The following is a 20,677-nucleotide window of genomic DNA, read 5'->3' as shown; positions in this document are numbered from 1 at the left end:
CTCTAGCTTACTTTATTGTAAGAATACAGTAACATAATATATAACATACATATACAAAATGTGTTATTTTACATTTTTTATAATATATGTAACGTACAAAATAGTGTTAATCAACTGTTCAACTATTAATGTTATTGGTAAGGCTCCCCCAGTTAAAGGTAGTCTGTTGGCAGTTACATTTTTGGGGAATTAAAAGCTATGCTTGGGCGGGCTTTCGCCTGGGTAGGGGCTGTCAGCAATCCTAACTGTGGCTTGTTGAACTATCAACTACATAATGAAAGTCACATATATATCTCCTATTGGTTTTGTTTCTCTGGAGAACCCTATTATAGGCAAGTTATGTAACATCTCTTGTCTCAATTTCTTCATCCTGGAAAATTGGGAAAAACACTTTTTACCTCCCAGAGTTGTAAGGATTAAAAAAAAAAATTTTGATAGACTGAGTTTGCTGAGGTCAAAGCAGTGTTTTATACATTTTCATATTTTTATCACCTAGTAAAGCTTATGGCAGAATGCAGATGTTCATAAATATTTGTTGAGTAAATGACTTTATCAATTTTTAAAATAATCCTAACATATCACTGTATTATTCATTATTTTTTATTCAGTAAATATTTATGAATACCTACTAAGCCGAGGCATAAATATTTTCATTAAGAGGAAAATGAATCATTGATACAGTCTATTTTAAACTTACTTTTTTTCTCACAAAGCTATCCTTCCTTAAATAAAAATTCATTCCACGAAAATTTCTTTTTATGGAAAGGAGATAAAGAATGAATAGCACATGCACTAGCTTCAGTTAGTTTCTGAAATTCATATTAATTCACTTTTAAAACTAAAGAGCAAAACAAAGATCAAATAGAAAATAGAACTTTAAGTAAAGTTATTTAGGCTCTTTTTCTTACGGGAGGTAGTTTCAAATTCCCTGCCCTCAGAGCAGGGGTAGGTAATGGACTGTGTTTCAAATAGGTCGATGATTTTTGAGACCGTCCCCCACGGTACTGCAGGTGAATCTAATTTAGGTTGTATTTCCGGATTAATTGCAACATGATTGAAATTTGCATTTCCTTAACTGTGTTGGGTGGTGTGGCTGGAAACAACTAATTATCCGGTGGCCCAATTACTTGGTTTGAACAGTCCTGCAGGCACCCTGTGGCTTCATTACCGTGAACCCGTCCGTCCCACCCCGGGTTCCCCGGCGGTCCGGACCGGAGCCTCAGCCGCGCTCGCACGCGATGGAATCCCAGAGGCCGGGACCCGTGAGCGAAACCCCAGCCGTTGGGGTAACCGCTCTCTTCGGGATCCGTTTATCTTCAGTGCAGAATCTGCAATTCCACTCGGCGTAAACTTTAGTTCTCTTTTAAAAACAGACAAATTAGGTCTGATTTCTTTTTATTAAAAATTTATATTTAAACAATCTCTACGCACAACCCGAGGTGGGGCTTGAACTCAGGGAGCCTGACGCCCGGCGCCTCCCGCGCTACCCCTGAGCCACGCGGGCGCCTCGCGACGCGCTTCTCCAACCTCGCTCCCGGGATGCGCTTTTCTTCTCACTCCTTACAAAGGGGGAGGAAAAAAGCCGGAAAAATCTAGGACTTTTCAAAGACTTCGTAGTTAGGCCGGGTCGCGCCCCGGGAGAGACTCCACGAAGGACTCGTAGAACGGGACTGCGACAAAGACACCCCCCGCGGGAGCGCCCGTCCGGTCCGCTCGGGGCAGCACCGCAGAGCCGAGCTCCGGGCGAGCTCCCGAGTTCCGCCGCGCTGCCGGGTCCTCCGCTCCCGTTCCCGGCCGGCTTTGCTCACACACGTCCCCCGCCCCCCGAGAGGGGGAGAACGCGCACCCTCGGGCAGGGACCCGGCGGGCGGCCACCCGGGCGCGAACCCCGCAGGAGCCGCAGGGCCGGAACTCGGCGCCCGGAACGCCGGCGACCGCCGAGGGGAGCGGGAGACCCTGGGGCTCATCCGGACCCGCACGAGACACGCCCCCTCGCGGTGGCGCGGCCGCGTTTCTAGCTTCGCCGACTTGGGGGCGGGGACTAGTTAGGTTTCAAATTTGAAGCGGGACGCCCGCGCCGCACTCAGCAGGTGCCTCTGGCCCGCTCCCCGCGGCGGGCGCTTCCGCCCCTACCTGCCCGGCGGGCCGGAAATTACCTAGCGGGGGAGCGGCCCCTCCTTTGTTGTCCGCGGCTTTCCAGCGCCCGGAGCCTTAAAAAGTGCGCCGCGAAGGGGACGCGGGGGTGGTCCGCCCGCGAGCACTCCACGCACCTCCACGCTCTCAGCCGCCGTGTCCCCTGCCCTTCCTTTAAAAATGCCACTGTCCACTGGGGGACGGCGGAGTAGAGCTAGGAGGGCGGAGAGGCGGGAGGAGAGGGAGGACTGTGAGAAGTGACGAGCGCTCCACGTCCTACACAGGTTAGTTTCGAGAAGGAGCCCAGGAGAGGTAACGCATGCGCCGCCTGCGTTCCAGGCGCGTGGAGAAAGTTGCGCATGTGCAGAGCCCAGAGTCAAAAAAAAAAATGCAGCGAAGGGGTGACTGGCAGGTTGAGGGCGCTTTCGCTACTGGAGAACCACAGCGGCCAAGAGGCGCGTGCGCAGAGCGCCCGAAGGGGTGGGGCTCCTCCAAGGGGACGGCCTCGCGCGCCCCCTGGCGCGCGCCCGGGGAGAGGAAGGAGCGGGAGGGGGCGGAGAGGAGGGAGGAGGCACGGAGGGCGGGAGGGGGGAGGGGAGCCGGAGCGAGGGAGGGCTTATCGACCGGGCGATTTTGGTTAAAATATTCAAAATGGCGGACGGAGGAGCAGCGAGTCAAGATGAGAGTTCAGCCGCGGCGGCAGCAGCAGCAGGTAATCATTACAGCATTTTACATATTCATATTCATACTCAACCCCGGCTCCCGCTGCCCCCCCCCGCGACTTAGCATAATTTATTAGTACTCAGGATTATTATAATTAACGGCGGGGAGATGGGGGGCCGGGGAGCACGGAGCCCCCGCCGGGCGCCGAGTGGAGGGGGAAAGAGGCTCGGAGCGGCCAGGCGGAGGGGAAAGACAAGGGGCAAAGGGGGCTGCGATCCACCGCCCTCCTCCTGCCCCCGGCCCACCCCGCCGCCGCGGCTCGCCCGCCCGCCCGCCGGCACCGGCCCTCCTCCTCCGCCGGCCGCCGCCGCCTCCTCGCCGCGGTGCCCGAACCCGAGCGGGTCCGCGGCGGGGCCGCGGGGCCGGGGCACAGGGAGAGGACAATAAAGACATTTTACATATTCATAGCCGTGGGCCGGCGGGGCGCGGGCGGGCGACCCGGGCCGGGCGGGCGCGGGGTGGGGGGGGGCGTGGAGGGGGATGGAGGTGGTGGAGAGCACAATGCCGGGGAGGCGGCGGGGCCGGAGCGGACCCCGGCGGCCGGACAGCCGCACGCGTCCCGCCCCCCCACCCCCCGCCCCGGGAGAGGGCCCGGGAGGGGCGGGGGGGCGGCCTGGGGGTGCGCCCGGGGAGAGCGCCCTGCCGGCGCCCGCGCCCCGCCGCCGCACGGGGGGCCGAGCGGGGCTGCGCCCGGGGGTCACGGCCCAGGGCACCTCGGCCGCGCCCCGCTGGTCCCCTGTGTGGCGGCCTGACCAGAGCCAGGCCTGCGCTCTAGGTGGGTAGGGGTGAGCGGTCGTGGGCGCCGTGAGGTGGCCTCGGGAGCGGCGGGGGTGGGGAGCCCGTGCGAGGTCCGCTTCGCCCCCTCCGCGGCGGACAGGGCTGAAAGGCGGCCCTCGTGGAAAGTTCCCGTCGGAGGGGGTTGTCCTCCGTGGCAGCCCCATGTGCTCCGGACCGTCGGTCCGCGGTGCCCGCAAGTCCTGGAGAAGCCCCCGCTCCCTCGTGGGTCGTGCCTTCTCCGGGGAGCTGGGTGGCAGGTCCCTGGCGTGGTCTGGTCTTCATCTGCCCCCCCCCCCCCCGCCCGTCCCGCGCCCCCGCCCCGCACCCCGACCGACGGGGCTGGGGGCCCTCGCTCCCAGGCCCCAGAAGCGCCCGGAGGCCTCTCGAGAACTCGGGTGTGGAGGGCTGCCCTCCGGCGCCCGCCCCCGAGCCGGCCTGACAAGTTGAGAGCGTTCCAGATCGCCCCTGTCCCGCTCGGGGGCCGGGGGGCAGGGAGCCCCCTCCCCGGGGCCGCGGGGTTGCTTCCCTGCTGGGTGCCGGGTCCTCCTCGCTCTGCGGAGCCGAACCTCGCTCATTTGAATAATGTCTAATTCGGGGAGGTTTATATTATTGAAATGGCCGCCTGGCTTTCCCCGCCTCTCATGTTTAGTAATTCAGACCTTTAATAACAGCCACTCACAGCCCAACGCCGTGTTTATATTTTACATTCGCCCCATGTGCTTTTGTGGTTCGATATGATTCTTCTTTTTTTTTTTTTCCTTGGCAATCCACGGGGCTCTGAGATCAAACCCAGGCTGTGCTGGGAGAGCAGGGGGGAGCTAGGCCCTGGCTCCTCTAGCAGTTGCCTAGGCCTCGTTCTCTGCCGCCTGATTTATTTACTAATAACCAAAATGACTTTCCCCCTCCAACTTCCATGCACAGACCCGTCCTCCGCCGGCAGAACCAGCCCTCCTGGGGCCTTCACCGGCACTGAAGCAGCTCCTAGCTCGGCTTCAACTCTTTCGTGTTTTGTTTTCTCTTAAAAAGACTTTCTTAGAGTTTGCAGCAATATTAGGCCTAAGGAAAAAAAATTTCTCATTCTCAGAGACGAATGAACCTATTCTGATTTAATACAAATAAAATCACTTTAGTGATAGTTCTCCCCTGCCCCTTGGCTTCTACCTCCAAGTTAAACACTTTCAGGCTTTGTAAAGGTCTGCAGTATTTGTAAAACCAGTGGTTTTCTTTCTCTCTCTCTCTCTCTCTTTCTTTCTTTCTTTCTTTCTTTCTTTCTTTCTTTCTTTCTTTTTCTTCTCCCTAGGAGTTGTAAAGTGTTTTAGAAATTCCAATTAACAGCAGTTTCAGAATGTCTCAGTGCTGCATTTCCCTTTCAGCTTCTTCAATCTGATTTAAAATAGGGCTGATATTAATTTTGTGCTATCCCTGTCAAGGCCTGCTTGTTTTAAAGTAGCACTCCCTAAAGACAGAAGCAGGCTTATGTTTTCTTTGAGTGTTTGTGTCTCAGTTAAATGAGGGAACATAGAAGAATAAACATAGGCATTGTGTCTCCCCTGATCTTGGAACTTCTCCTCTCAGCACACCCACCCCTCTTTAAGTTGTCAAAATTGATTTTATGTTTTATGTAGAATTAGGACAGTTGGTCTGTGAAAGTCAGGCTGACTTTTGTTATTTAGAAGAAACAGTAATTTCCATTTTTCAGTCTTTCCCTTGGTAAAGTTTTCTTTCCTTTTTATTTTATACAGTTTTCGTGTGTTTCTTAAAAACAGTGTTGCTTCTCATTGGTGGTTTTTTTTAACCCCTGCTGATAAAGTACCAGAGAAGTGTTATTTAGCACTGATGTGTTAAGCCTTTGAAATTATGAGGCACTTTATGGTCAGTTGCTAGGTACATATTTTTGGAGACATTAGTCTTCAGTTTAATTTGTAACAAAATTGTAGATTTGATGGGCTAACAGCAAGCCAATTTCACATGACCAGTTCTCATCATTTTTCCTCTTTCACCTTCAGTAGGCAGGCCCTGAATGTAGCAGGAAAAAAAAAATCTGTAGCTTTCATGTGAATGTTCAGGTGAATGACTGTCTCGGAGACCTGAAGCATGAGGTCGAATGGACAGAAAGCAGTAATATGATTTCATGCCTTAAATAGCATATGTTTTTGCACCCGATTCCCAAGATGTGGTCAAACTGATGATGTCATTGGACAGAGGACAAGGTGCAGTTAATTTGATTTATTGTCCAGGGGTGAAGTGTAGCAGTGAAACCTTCTCATAGGGAAACCATTTATCTCAGGACCATTTCCTTTATAGCTGCAATTTAACCACTACTGAGGCTGTAGATATTTTATCCAAGATGATAAAATATATGCTGCATTTTGTAAACAAAATTACACTGTTGGAATTTTTGTAATAGAGGAAAGGATCAGTATTGTTAACTGGCCTTATATTTTGGTTGGCATTCCATGTTATTGTAAAAATTCATTTCCTCAAATTCTCAGAAGGAGACTATGGGTTTTAAGGAAGTATAATCATGGAAGAGATCAATATAAGTGCTTATTTTAGAGAGGTTCTTTGTGATCTCCCAAACTCAGGTAAGAAGCTGCCAGGCTACAGGAGGAGAGATCATTTGCCCTCGAACCTATTTCAGGGAGTAAAGCGAAGTTGATGAGAATGAAGGCTATATATCTTTTAGGTTGAATTATAGTGTTTACAGTAAGGTAGATACTTGTAAGAAAGCATGTGCTTTGCAAACAGTTTTTTAAAAATAAATCGAACTTCTTTTTGGATAAAGTTGTGTATTTATTTTGAATGACTGGTGATTTTTAAAATCGTTATGCTGTGAGGTCATGATTCCACCTGTGATTTCTGACAGAATACTTTCCTTTTAGACCTTTTTCATCATAGTTTCTACCAGTTTGTTTTAAAGTACTGATTCAAATGCTCTGGGAATGTTGTAGGATGCTGTGCTTTATTCCTAAGTCTTCCAGGCTTGATATAGAATTTTAGATTACTGTTAAGCTTTAGTTTATAATCTTTCTGTCCCCTTATGCATCTGTCAGGCAGTTTCTTAAAAGTTTTCAGAAGATCCGCTGCCACTTCCTTCTTAACTTGCCCCACCTATTAATTATAGTGGTACTTTTGAGGTTAGGTCTTGAAATTTAATGTGACAGCTGACCAAATGTTTTTAATATCTGAAAGGACCATTCTGTTTCTAAGCTGTTAACTGTAATTTTTAACATCTTTCCCAAACTAATTTTGAATTCCTTTCATTTTGTCACTGTCAAAAATCCCAGTAGTCAAGGAGAAGCAAACAGTGACTATTATTCAGGTTTGAATTGTATAGTATTATTCTGCCATATTTTTTATTTTCTATTCTCTGCATCAATAAGCAGCATAAAGGAGAAGAAAATAAGCGTGTTTTATTGCTGCCTAGATTGAAGTAATTGTTAATCTGTTATTCATCTGGTTATTGGATTTTGGAATAAGTTTAGGACTCAGAATATTAAATTGCTCTTATCAAACCATCAAAGAGGTTTAAAGGAGCCTTGAATATCTTAGGTCAGTGCTTCTAACATGACAGAACTAGAAATTTGAATGTTATCTTTCATAGGTATTTTGCATTAAAATTTCATATGTTTTTTGGATTTATTTGTGTGTGTCTGTGTGTATGTTTAAGTTTTTAAAACTGGTCACTCACTTTGGTGAAATGTGTTTGCCTTGTACTTAGGAAGACTAATATTACGTAGTAGTGAATGCTGCCTTATTATTAATGGTTGTTTTGTTTTGTTTTTATGTTGAAAAGCCACCACTCTAGTCTTTGCATATGTCTTTCAAGCACTATTAAAATTAATTTTCTTTTAAAATACTGGTATATGGCTGTCATTAACTTGCTTTTATACAACATTATTTCTTCAATCACACAGTTTTTGTGATTAGTGAATACTATGAAAGCACAATTTTAAGCAGGATGTGTTTTCCCAATGGAAGTGATTATGTTTAGAACTATTTAATAATTGTTTCCTGAATGGAGCAAGTCATGGGCAAAACATGCTCCTTTTAGGTCACTGATGTTCTTGTTTCTGTTTCTTCTTTTAATGTTAAATGCCTGAGCGACATGCTTATTACTTATTTCGTAAAGGAAATCCAGTGTTCGGTGTTAAGAGTATGGATTTGGTTATCATACATCTCTCTTCCTCGAGTTTCTGTATCCCTTCTGAATGAATTCTTTCGTCCTCTTCCTCCTCTCTTTTAGGAAACTCTTTGGGCAGGGATTTTGCTTAATTCTTTTATTGTATTGCTTACATAAGATAAGTATCCTTTGGGGGGGATCAGGGTTGAAAGAAGTAATGATTACAGATCGCAGAGAAAAGCAGTTTCCTTATCCATCTTTGCTCAACATTTTTGCACATTTTGTGAATAAAGATAATAACTGGAGTTACGTTTCTTCTTAGGTTATTTACACTGACGGAAGTGTTAGCTAATTGTGTCCATGGAAAGAGGCGAGCTTAGGGTGCTTCTATTCCGCCATCTTCCCAGCCTCCCTCCTATATTTCCTTTTTTTTTTTTTTTTTTAAAGATTTTATTTATTTATTTGACAGAGAGAAATCACAAGTAAGCAGAGAGGCAGGCAGAGAGAGAGGAGGAAGCAGGCTCCCTGCTGAGCAGAAAGCCCGATGTGGGGCTCGAACTCAGGACCTGGGATCATGACCTGAGCCGAAGGCAGCGGCTTAACCCACTGAGCCACCCAGGCGCCCCTCCTTTTTTTTTTTTTTGGTACTGAAATATTTCTACGTTCTAAACTAGCTGTGAACCCTTATAAACTCTTTCAGCAATAACAGTGGGAAAAAAATAGTATGAGTGACTTTCTGATCCATTTACAATATATTTAGAATTTGGAATTTGAGAATTATCTTAAGTTTCAGGTACTCTGATTTAAAGAAGCTCTTTACATGGTGTGCATGTAGTTTATACAGTTCGGTGTGTCTTTACTAGAGGGTGTTACTGAGCATTTGATAGGTTATCTTGTTCGTGCTCCGTGGATGATAGAGCTTCCTTGTTTTTTGTTTTCCAATTAAGCAAATACTCAAGTTTTCACTGTTGCCTAGATTTGCTGACAAGACTATTAATGAACAAAAGAAGAATCAGTAAACCTTTAGATTTATCAGATTTTTTTTTAAGTACTGTCCATAAAACTAGGTATATATCCAGAAAAGGGTACATAATATTTATTAAAAGGAAAAAAAAAAAAAGACAACGTGAGAAGCAGTACACTAAGCTGAGTGTGAGTACAGGTAGTAGCTTTACTTAGTCTGCAACCTTGAAAGTCATTGCAAGTACAGTTTAATTTGTCACATGATTTATTTCATAATTCTCCGTAACTTTATTGGTTTTTATGTTGGAATCATAACAATAGTATATAAAGTTCAATCAGTAAAATAAAAATTATGGGTGGTTTTTTTTTTGTTTTTTTGTTTTTTTGGTTTTTTTGACTAGTCAGCTTTCTCTTTGCAGTAGAAGTTTGCAATACAAGATATAAACATGAATGGCCGGGAAATGAACATTATGTTTTTTGTTTAACGTGGTCACCTCAAATAATGGAGTTGTACTGACTGGCTTTGTAACTTATGGACTGAATATACTTTTTTATAGAAAAGTGACTTACCTGTTTTCTTGTTTTAGTACGCTTATTTTAATGGTGTGCTTAATGAAAAAAAAAGTGTTTTTTTTTTGTTTGTTTGTTTTGCTGATTCATACTGCAGCAAGAAAGTGTATTATAATCAGTCTTTTAAAACAGTTATTTCATTGCTTACGACATGTATCTGCTGTGTGCTTGGTCTTATGCCAGTTGTCTTTGGGGATAATCAGGGAAATGGAAGACTCTGTTGTGGAGGAGTTGGTATGTTTTCTTTGCAGTGAAAGTTAAAAAACAGGTGTGTAATTACATATTAAAATATGTAGCAGATAATAATGATCAGAGTAGAGATCAGGGTGTGTCCAAATTTGTAGGAACCAAAGCATCCTAGAGCCGTTATGGCTGGAAGGTAATGTAGATACCATCTGTCCTAAAGCCTTTGCAGATGAGGAAGTCCTCTCACCGTGGGTTAGTGTCTTGTCCTCAGTCTTACCTGTTAGGCATCAGAACACCAGACTCCTCCTCCCCACACCCCCAGTCCTCCCTCTGCCACACTGCTGCCAGTCAGGAGACTTGAAGGAGCAGATGAGTCTTAAAGCTGAGCTTAAGAAAGGCAAAAAGAATTTGGAGGAATGAGAAGACAGGGAAGAGCATTGCTGGGGAAGCAGGACTGTAGATGAAGAATGGGGCATTTGTTCTATGTGCAGGGAGGCCTTTGGAGGTTGTAGGAGTAAGGAGTCCTGTGATAGAAGTGATTTTTTTAGGAGTAATATGGTGGTGTGCAAGATGGTTGGAAATAGGAAGCAGAGACCATCCGTGGAAACCAGTATTTAAAAATTGAGGCATGTGGTTGGTTGACTAATAATTGCTTTCAGCACTGTTAGAGGTACAAACAGGACGTTACCCGACCTCGACAGGCTTTCAGTCGAATAATGATATTATAAAATAGAGAATCCACGATAAATATGTTGAGGATGTTGTCCAGGTGATCACACAGAATAAGGACCTTGGGAAGAAATTCTGCCAGGTCTTTATATGAGGAACTGTTTTATTTCTGAGCAGTGGTTTTGTTTTTAGTCTTCTGGACAGTGGATTATCTAATTGACTTAGTTTCCTTTTAATCAACTACAGTGTTTCCTTTTAATCAACTACAGTGTTTAGACCAAGTTATTAACCTGAAGGGTGAGATGGGTAATTATGGAATGCGTTTTTCTTAGCCTCCTCATTCCCAGTTCCATTTTGTGTCGTTAGCTTTTGTTTTAAATTTCTTTTATTGCTTCCATCCTTAAATGCTTGTTATTTTGTGTTTCATGTGGGCTGCCTTTATATCCTTTCTGGAGCAAGTCAGGTGTAAATAAAATGAAATTACCATCACCATGACATAATGATGATGTCTGTATTTTTATAGTACTTTAAAGTTTATAGCAGCACTCTCATTTTCATTCCCTCAGTTGGTCCTTTCAGGCAAGTATTATTATGCCCATTTTATAGTTGAGTAAAATAAAGTGTAGATTAAGTAGCTTTCACAAGGTCATGTGCTGGGTAAGCACGAAGTGTTTGGGGAACAGCAGGACTTCCAGGTCATTTTCTGCTGAGCCTGTACAGTGCAGAGTGGTGGGAGCTGGTTTGGGACTCAGTGCAGGAGAGCTCCGAGGGCTTGGCGTTGGTGGTGTGGGAGTCTGGATTTCTTTTGCTGTGCAGTAGGGAGCCATTGAGGTTTTTTTGGTTGTTCTGGACTGGCCATGATCAAAGCCCTTAATTTTAAGTGTTTAGCAGCTAATTGGAGTCAGGGGGGATGCTAAGGTTTTGAACTTAAGATTACCAAGAGCAGTGCCAAATAAACAGAAGTGGGGAGGTGGGAAGAGGGAGCCGTTTGGAGAAGGCAATGAATTCAGTTTGGGAAATGTTATTTGAGACATGATTGGGTGGACAGTATTAGGTTACAGATTCATTGTGAAGATCAAAACCGTTCTGCTGAACTCAGTGTGTGATAAACATACAAATATTAGGATTGAGATCCGTGCTTAGGCCACTCCGGACTGAGCACGGAGTCTGAGCCTCGTAAATTCCAGACCTCTCGTTCTGACTTTGCCACTGACTCTGTGCTGGTTTCTCCTGACAGCAAGATGGTGATGACACCAGTGCCAGAGTGATGCTGTGGGGAGTAACAAAGTGATGGTAGAAGCATTTGTAAATACTGTCATAGTTTTTCTTACAGGAGCACACGGGTAAAATCAGCAATTTTATTACTTGTGCTGCTGTAGAGAAGGAGAAGCTTTAGCTTCAGAGCGATTCTGTGGGCCCTTCCTGTGGGTCGTCCGTGGGCGGCCGCGCCTCGGGAGAGGAGGACGCTGCCCGGGGCCCTGCGCGGGTTTGACCAGCGGAGGCGCTGCCCTTGCAGCGGGACGTGAACTCTCGAGGTGTCTGTTGTCTAGCCCCGTCCCTGCCTGTCCATTCCTGTCTTTGGCTACTTCCTTACAGAGCGTGACTCAACAGTTCCACCCAGGAAGTCCCCGTAGGCCCACCACAAACACCGTTTCTGTGGCAGGTTTCAATTTTTTAAAAAATCTACCTAAGGGGCGCCTGGGTGGCTCAGAGGGTTAAAGCCTCTGCCTTCGGCTCAGGTCATGGTCTCGGAGTCCTGGGATCGAGCCCCTCGTCGGGCTCTCTGCTCAGCGGGGAGCCTGCTTCCTCCTCTCTCTCTCTGTCTGCCTCTCTGCCTACTTGTGATCTCTCTCTGTCAAATGAATAAATAAAATCTTAAAAAAAAAAAATCTACCTAAAACTTGAGGTCAAAGAGCTGTTCAGGGAGGGTGGCAGTATTTTATTCTGATGCTTGTCTGGGCTCTTTTTCATCCTCCCTCCCCCCCCATCCTGCTCCACAGCCCCATCCCTGCTTGAAAGTAAACGCACCAGGGCTTCGGGGTGGCCCAGTCGGTTTAGCATCTGCCTCCGGCTCAGGTCCTGATCCCAGGATGAGCCCCACGTCAGGGGAGGCTGCTTCTCCCTCTCCCTCTGCCTACCCCCCCCCCCCCCCGCCACTTGTTCTCTTTCTCTCTCTTTCAAATAAATAAATAAAATCTTAAAAAAGAAGAAGAAGTAAACCTGCTGTTTCGGTCACGCTGGCATCTGGGTGCTCTGTGAGCACCTCTGCGCACACAGCCTCCTGCGGAATGTCGTGTGTGATGTGGTGTCTGGGTTGAGAGACCTGGTTCTAGATCACTAATCAGCTTTGTGACTTCCAGACAAGTTACTTCACTGGTATTTTTTTTCCCTTTTCTTCATATTTGTAAGTGAAAGTTTTCACACTTTTAAAAGTCATTGGAGTTTTTTTGAGTTCTTTTTAAAATGAATTTTAGGCAGATGCTTATTGTGTAAACAGTTGTGACTGAAACAGCCGTTGGGCTGGGAGAAGCACCCTCCCTGTTTCCCGTTGTGGCCCTTAAGACACTTCGTCGGGATCCTTAAGGACTCCTGCTGAGCACACTGTCTGAAAGCTGTTGTCCTTGTTTATCATAAAGGACCTGTCTGTTATTCTGTCTCCAAAAATAGCTGATCTCTCAAGCCTGTGCTACTGTCCTAGTTTCTCTGACTTTAACACTTAATTTGTGTTCGTTTAGCTAATTCAGGACTTCATTATACACAGTCTTAGTTTCTTCTCTAATTGAGTTATATAAGTAAATCTTGTCTCCTCTAAGAGCCTTGAAAGCAAGAATACATTGCGAGGGACAGAGAAGACAGTTAGCAGATAATGCTTGGTGGATTAAATTAGGGGTTCTCGGTCTGTGCTGGGATTAAGAATCACCATTGGAACTTTCTCAACATGCGAAGGCCCAGGCCTTACTCCAGAGTTTCTAACGCAGTAGCGATCTGGCCATCCCTAGTTCAAAAAGCTTTACAAATGATTCAGGAGCATTGAATGAGTAGGATAATTTAAATTAGGGTAGTTGCATTTCAAGACTTGCTTAAACTGTTTTGAACAGTGGATCTTAATGTACCAAAAAGGGTCTATAATGGAAAGACACACAGAACTAGGAAGCCTAGGTCTGGGGACCCTGGGTGGCTCAGTCCGTTAAGCTGCTGCCTTGGGCTCAGGTCATGATCCCAGGGTCCTGGGATCAAGCCCCACATCAGCCCCTCTCCCTCTCCCTCTCCTCCCTGCTTGCGCACGCTCTCTCTGTGTCTCTCTCAAATAAATAAGATCTTTAAAAAAAAATGGAGGAAGTTGAAGTCCTCTTTCAATACCAAAATTAAAACCATTAACAAAACACCCAGGTCCTTATTCTGCTTGTAGCACTATGTAGCTTTCTTTTCTTTCCTTTTTTTAAGATTTTATTTATTTATTTGACAGAGAGATATCACCAAGTAGGCAGAGAGGCAGGCAGAGAGAGAGGGGGAAGCAGGCTCCCTGCTGAGCAGAGAGCCCCATGCGGGGCTTGATTCCAGGACCCTGAGATCATGACCTGAGCTGAAGGCAGAGGCTTAACCCACTGAGCCACCCAGGTGCCCTGGACTGTGTAGCTTTCTGATGCTTGACTTTTCGGGCCCATAGGATTCTCATTGATAAACTGTGGGTTGTTTTCATACTTCTTTCCTTTTAAGCTATGGAATTCTTCAGTACTATGTTTTGGGTGAAGGCCAGTAAACACAGATACTTTAAGTAGTTTGGCTTTCATCTAAATACCATTTTAATAAGTATATTAAGAATATAGACTGATAGGGATGCCTTAACGACTGGCTCAGTCGTTAAGATTCTTCTACCTTCAGCTCAGGTCATGGTCCTAGGGTCCTGGGATTCCACCCCTCATTGGGCTCCCTGCTTGGCAGGGGTCTGCTTCTCCCTCAACCTCTCTCTCTGGCTTGTGTTCTTTCTGTCTCTCAAATAATAAAATCTTAAAAAAAAAAAGACGATAAATTATTGAATATCACATCTGAAACTAATGATCTAGTGTAAGTTGGCTAATTGAATTTATATTAGAAAACAAACAACAAACAAAAAACCCCCAAACAAAAAAAGATTACAGAGCATGATAGACTTGATCCTGTCTTCGCAATAGAGCTAAATAATTTGCGGTAGGTAGTCCAGAAAGGTGGTATTTAGATTTTAAACTTGAAACATATTATTAGAATGTGAATGAACAAGGACAGTGCTTATCAGGAACTGCAGTAGTTTTTCAATGTGAGCATGAATTGGATTCTTATTAACCAACCCGACTGGTCCTTCTGCATTCACTTAATTCAGTAAATATTTATAGAGTGTCTTTTATTCCTTGCCATGTACCCAACGACTGGAAATAAAATAGTGAGTAAGATGGATACAGCTTTAGCCTTCAAAGCTTACAATCTGTTGGGTAAGTCCTACATTAAATAACGCTGTTCTTACTTAACTGAGTAAAACATGGGAAATCCAGAGTGCTCTGAGGAAGATGCGGCCATAAGCAAAAGATAGCTTATGGGACACCTCATCTGGACAAGAGGATTTGGGAAGGGCTCCTTAAGGAAGTGATGTTTACACTGAGACATGAGGGATGAATGAAAGTTAATCAGTCCAAGGCCAAGTAGGAAGTTGGACTGCAAATGTTCATACGTTACCCTTGAAACTAGTGAAAACACCGCACTGTCAAGGAATGCAAGTTTGGTCTGTCTGGTGCGGAGAGTAAGATTTAGCTGAAGATGATTTTTTTTTTTTTTTAAAGATTTTTATTTATTTATTTGACAGAGAGAGAGATCACAAGTAGGCAGTGAGGCAGTCAGAGAGAGAGAGGAGGAAGCAGGCTCCCCGCTGAGCAGAGAGCCCGATGCGGGCCTCGATCCCAGGACCCTGGGACCATGACCTGAGCCGAAGGCAGAGGCTTTAACCCACTGAGCCACCCAGGCGCCCTGAAGATGATTTTATTATAAGGCTGTTTTTTATGATCTTTGTCCTTTTTAATGGCCAGATACACAGGCACAATCTGTGGAAGAGATTTTCACACCCTCCACCAAGTGTATTAATTCCAGTGACAGTAACAAAGAACATTTACCGAGTGTTTGTGCCGGTTACAGAATGCTTTGTGTGCGTTTTCACATTCCTCTTCCCGGTGACCCACGAGGTGTGTGCACTTGTCCTGCTCCTCTTCCATGTGAGAAAACTGTGCTCGAAAGTGAGCACACTGAGCCCAGTGGCGCACTAGGTCTCTGACTGGTTTTGATGGGGCGGTAGGCAATTAAGAGAATTATCATGCTCTTAACCATTAAATTCTGTCTCAAGTCACTTGGATGACGAAGTATGTAGCAACTGTTATTTCCGAGTTTATCCTTAGCGCACTTACACAGTTGTGTGGTCTAGCGCCAACTGTATATTCATCTCTGTCTTGCTGTTTGGAGAGATGGACAACCGATTACTGCATCTGTTACTAACTTTCAGGTTATCTCCAGATGTTGATTATTAAAAATATTTCTAAAGTATCTAAAATATGCCTAAAGTATCTGGGTGCCTGGGTGGCTCAGTCAGTTGAACATCATGTTCTGTGCCCAGTGCTGAGTCTGCTTGTCCCTCTCCCTCAGCTCCTATCCCTGCTCTCTCTCTCTAAAATAATAAATGAAATATTAAAAAAAAAAATTTTGAAACTGTACAGATTGCTGAATCTGGTATCCCATAAATCCTGAACATTTTGGATTTCTGTTAAGAAATTAAAACAAACTATTTGCAGATGTTAATATTCAGATAAATTGTATTTGGGGCATCGTTTATTTTATATTTTTTCATGACCCAGTTTTCTACATAGGAAATTAGGACTTATATTGTTACATATTATCTTGATTAGCATATCTTTAAAATATTTTACAGAGAGGGAAGTGAACCATAAGAAACTCTTGACTTTAGAGAACAAACAGGGTTGCTGGAGTGGAGATAAGTGGGGGGAGTGGGCTAAATGAGTGATTGGCATTAAGGAGGGCACTTTTTTTTTAAGTTAACATAAAATATATTATTAGCCTCAGGGGTATGGGTCTGTGAATCATCAGGCTTATACACTTCACAGCACTCACCATAACATAACCCAATATCCATAACCCAGCAAGCCTATCTCTTCCCTCACCCCCCAGCAACCCTTAGTTTGTTTCCTGAGATTAAGAGTCTCATGGTTGGTCTCCCTCCCGGTCCCATCTTGTTTCATATTTTCCGTCCCTACCCCCACGACCCCCCACGCCCTGCCACTCAAATTCCTCATATCAGAGAGATCATATGATAATTGTCTTTCTTTGATTGACTTATTTTGCTCAGCATAATACCCTCTAGTTCCATCCACATAGTTGCAAATGGCAAGATTTCCGGGTTTTTTGATGGCTGCATGGTATTCCATTGTATATCTACACCACGTCTTCTTTATCCGTTCATCTGTGGATGGACATCTAGGTTCTTTCCATAATTTGGCTATTGTGGACATTGCTGCTGTAAACATTCGGGTGCACGTGTCCCTTCAGATCACTACATTTGTATCTTTAGGGTAAATACCCAGTAGTGCGGTTGCTGGGTTGTAGGGTAGCTCTATTTTCAACGTTTTGAGGAACCTCCACACTGTTTTCCAGAGTGGCTGCACCAGCTTGCATTCCCACCAACAGTGTAGGAGGGTTCCCCTTTCAGGGAGGGCACTTGTGATGAGCGCTGGGTGTTGTAGGTAAGTGGTGAACCACTAAATTCTACTCCTGAAAGTAAAACTACATTACATGTTAACTAACTTGAATTTAAATAAAATCTTGGAAGAAAATGTAAATAAGTAAATAAATAAAATATTTTAATGTTTAATGAGTTGTGACTTAAAATTGATGTACAGGTAAGTTCCATGCATTTATCTACCATCCCTTTACCCCGTACCAAACTGCTGTTGAACTAGGGGTGTAGCTTTCAGTTGAGGAAACGTGGCCGTTGATTATTGTTTCTGATAAATCAGTCATTTCATAGTATTGGTGTTCTCAGTCGCATATACCTTGTTTAGTCTTGCCCAGTGTCACGCTGAGTAGTTGTTATGCTATTGTGTCTGAAGCATTTTTCTTTCCACTGCCTTGCTGAGAGCCACTCCCCCCATTCTCCTGGTGCTCTCTCACGCAGTCAGCCAAGAATGCTGTTCAGGGAGACTGATACATATACACTCATATACCATGCCAGTCAGTTAGAAAGGAATTAGTGAAAATCCTTTGATGTTATGAGAGACAGTGTAAACATCACTACAGCCTGGGAGGACGAATTAATAATTTAACGAGTATTGCTGTAAGAAATCATATTGTGAGTTCAGGGACTTAGACTGTGGCGTCAGGCACTGTCGCTGGCTCATGACGCTGGAATCTTGTCTTATCAGTGATGTGATGCTACAAGGACCGGTGTGATATTGGGTCACTTATTGAACCCTTTCGGGAATGTGCTTGTGAGTATGTGCACATACCCCCGGTGCACAGAGCGCCCTCCTGGATGTGCCTTACCCCTCACGTATGTGCACATGATTTGAAAAGAAATCCTAGTGTACATCTGTGGCGTAATCCACCCCTTCCTCTTTTCTTACATTTTTGCAAGCCTCCCCCCTATTTAGGATTTGTTCAGGTCAGTGAAATAAACAGGTTTTTTTGTTTTTGTTTGCTAGGTCTAACCTTTGGGTGATATGAAGGCTAACTTTTTTTTTCTTTACTTTTTTTTTTTTAAGGTGTATTTAGTTGAATAATTTCTAGGGACATAAATAACAAATGATAAATTAATTGTTGAATTATGACTCAGTGTGGCCATAGCTGATCAAGGGTGATTCTTTTATTTTATTTTATTTATTTATTTGACAGAGAGAGATCACAAGTAGGCAGAGAGGCAGGCAGAGAGAAGGAGGGGGAAGCAGGCTCCCTGGTGGCTGGATCCCAGGACCCTGAGATCATGACCTGAGCCGAAGGCAGAGGCTCAACCCACTGAGCCACCTAGGCGCCCCTCAAAGGGTGATTCTTAAGTTGAACAGGGAGGCCCAGTGAAGTCAGCAGAGGGGCAATTTCTCCCTTGTCTTATAAAACTGGAAAATACTGACATGGCTGCAGGTTTCAGTTCTTCAAAACTAACATAACCTGCCCTTTTTTTTTTTTTTTCCCCCGAAGAGTTTATTTATTTGAGAGAGACTGGGGGCAGGGGTGGGGGTAGGTTGTTAGAGGAAGACACAGAAGACTCCCCGCTGAATAGGGAGCCCCGACACTTGGGGCTCGATCCCACGATCTCAGATCACAACCTGAGCCTAAACCAAGAGTTGAATGGTCAACCGACTGAGCCACCCAGGTGCCCCAGCCTTTTTTTTTTTAATCTAACAGTTGTTAATAAATAGCCTTCCACATCCTACCTCATCCTTTTTCAGTGGTTACACAGTATTTTATTGTATAGGTGGACCAGCTAATTTACTTGATTCCTTTTGATGTTGGGTTTTTTCCCATAGTTATAAGCATCCATCTATAGTGATTTTTTTTTTAAAAGATTTTAAATATTCTCTATACCCAACATGGTGCTCAAACTCACAGCCTCAAGTTTGAGGTGCGTGTTCCACTCACTGAGCCAGCCAGGCATCCCTGTAATTTTCTTTTTAAATATAAATTCTTAGGAATAGAATTGTAGGATTAAAAAAATTACAGCTTTAAAAATTTTGGATATGTTGCCATTGTATATTTTTACCTACAGTATGTATTTTATCTGTAGTATTTAATAGTGTCAGTTTCCCCACAAGCTTTTAAATTTTTGCTATGTTGATAGTTTAAAAATATTTATCAACATATTTTCATTTTCATACTTTCACTGTAAGTTGGGCATCTTCTAAAATTTTTTTTTCTGTATATTTTTCAGATGTAAAACAATGAGTTCTTTTTTTTTTTTTTTTTTGCTGTATTCACTGGTTCTAGCCTTTCAGAATATTTGTGATTTTCCTGAAAATTTATAATTTAAATACTCTTTCCATGAATACCTTCCCCTTATTCCTTCTAATAATTCTTACCTGTCTATTGAGAAGTAGTTTAGGGATGAGAGAAGCGATTGGGTCACGGGCCGGGAACTCTTCAGCTTCCTTATCGCCTTCCGGTTTCCCCAGACTTTCAGAGTCCAAGTCAGAGTCCTTTTTCTCTGTTTCTGTACATCCTATTCAGCCATCTAAGGTAGCACCTTGAATTATTGGTGAACTTGTTTCCTTTTTTCGGAATAGCCTGAGCTCTGTGAGGTTAAGGATTGCATTTTATCCATGACGTTTAACACATGCTTCCTGTGTTTTTGGCGCTTAACAAGGATGTGTTTATTACTTGTTTCCTGCTTTTACAGAATTAATTTTACGTCTCTTAGACCAGACAGCATCTTAAACACTGGCCTGTGTCAGCTCCCTAATAAGATAAAGCAAAGACAAAGCATCGCCCGAGAAGCCGCACCAGCGCTTAAGGGTCTTCGCAGTTTGGCGGTGGAGGCGGCGGAGCAAGCGGGCAGATCCCACCGCGTCCTTAGCGGAGCTTTCCGCCGACCCGACGCGGGTCGCCGCGGAGCTGACGAGCGCCGGGCGTCCCCGGGCTGCGCGTGTCCGGGGACCCGCGCGTGTCCGGGGACGCGCACGTGCCAGCCCTCGCGTCCCCCCGCGGCGGGGGCCGGGTCTGCTGGTGCGCGGGGGTGGCAGCGTTTCTTCCCACGGCTTAATGGAGCGGACCAGTCAGGACAGCCCCGAGAGCTTGTATGTGGAGTCCTCAGCCACCCGGGAAGAACTGGGGGCCCTCCGAGCCGCGTGGCGAGGTCCAGCCCGCTCCTGGGCACCCCGAAGGCTTGGGGCCGATTTGGCTGGTTCACGGGGTGCTGGCCGGGCCTGCCGGGGGCGGTCCTTAGGGACTGGGCTTCTGCGGCCGCGGTGCCCGCGAGCCCTCGGACGGTGCCCGGCGGGCGGGACCGGAATGCCGGAGCAGGCGCCCCCCGCCTCCCCAGCGCCCGGGCCGCCCCGGCCTCCGCTGCTGCCTCCCCCGCAGCTCCTGCGTGCTTGGGAGCCCGTCTTGGCCTCCGTTTCAGCGGACGGCCATGGCCCGCTGCGGGGGCGCTCAGCAAGTGCTGACGGACGGGAATTTGATTTTCCCGTTTTCTTCTGTTAGCGCACGTCTAGTGCAAGACGAGAGTGAATTTGTATCCCTGAGAGAGCCCGGGCTTATCACTAAATGAAAAAAAGTCATGGCCCATTTAATCTAAAATTAGTAATTATGAATTATTTATTCTCTTTCCTAATGCATTGGTGTCGTTTTATAGATCAAATATTTAAAATTATGAAACTTTGAGTAAGATTGACTCTCCAGGGGGATCCAGCAGGTGTATCTGCTCTCTCCGCAGTCCTTGGCAGATTTCCCACCGTGGGAAGCACGAGGGAAGGGAGCAGAGCTCTGTCTCTGGACCGGCCAGATCCGCGTTGGAGT

At 45.4% G+C, this 20,677-nt stretch overlaps 1 protein-coding gene across 3 annotated transcripts in view; it reads left to right on the top strand.

Moving 5' to 3' along the window:
- Positions 1–2,310: 2,310 nt before the first annotated feature.
- Positions 2,311–20,677, top strand: part of POU2F1 (POU class 2 homeobox 1) — a 180,116-nt gene continuing 161,749 nt past the window's right edge. Inside the window, exons 1-2 of one of the 3 annotated variants that reach the window (XM_047704232.1) lie at positions 2,311–2,445; positions 2,804–2,845. Coding sequence is in view for 2 of the 3 variants with exons in the window: in XM_047704229.1 (XP_047560185.1) it covers positions 2,785–2,845 (61 nt within the window). In the remaining variant the exon portion in view is untranslated. Of the gene's footprint in view, positions 2,446–2,725; positions 2,846–20,677 lie in introns of those variants that run through there. The other 2 variants (XM_047704229.1, XM_047704227.1) reach the window with 2 other exon arrangements.

This window comes from Lutra lutra, chromosome 15 (genome assembly GCF_902655055.1).
Source record: "Lutra lutra chromosome 15, mLutLut1.2, whole genome shotgun sequence".
Classification (NCBI taxonomy): domain Eukaryota; kingdom Metazoa; phylum Chordata; class Mammalia; order Carnivora; family Mustelidae; genus Lutra; species Lutra lutra.
This window is presented reverse-complemented; position numbering and strand designations above follow the sequence as displayed.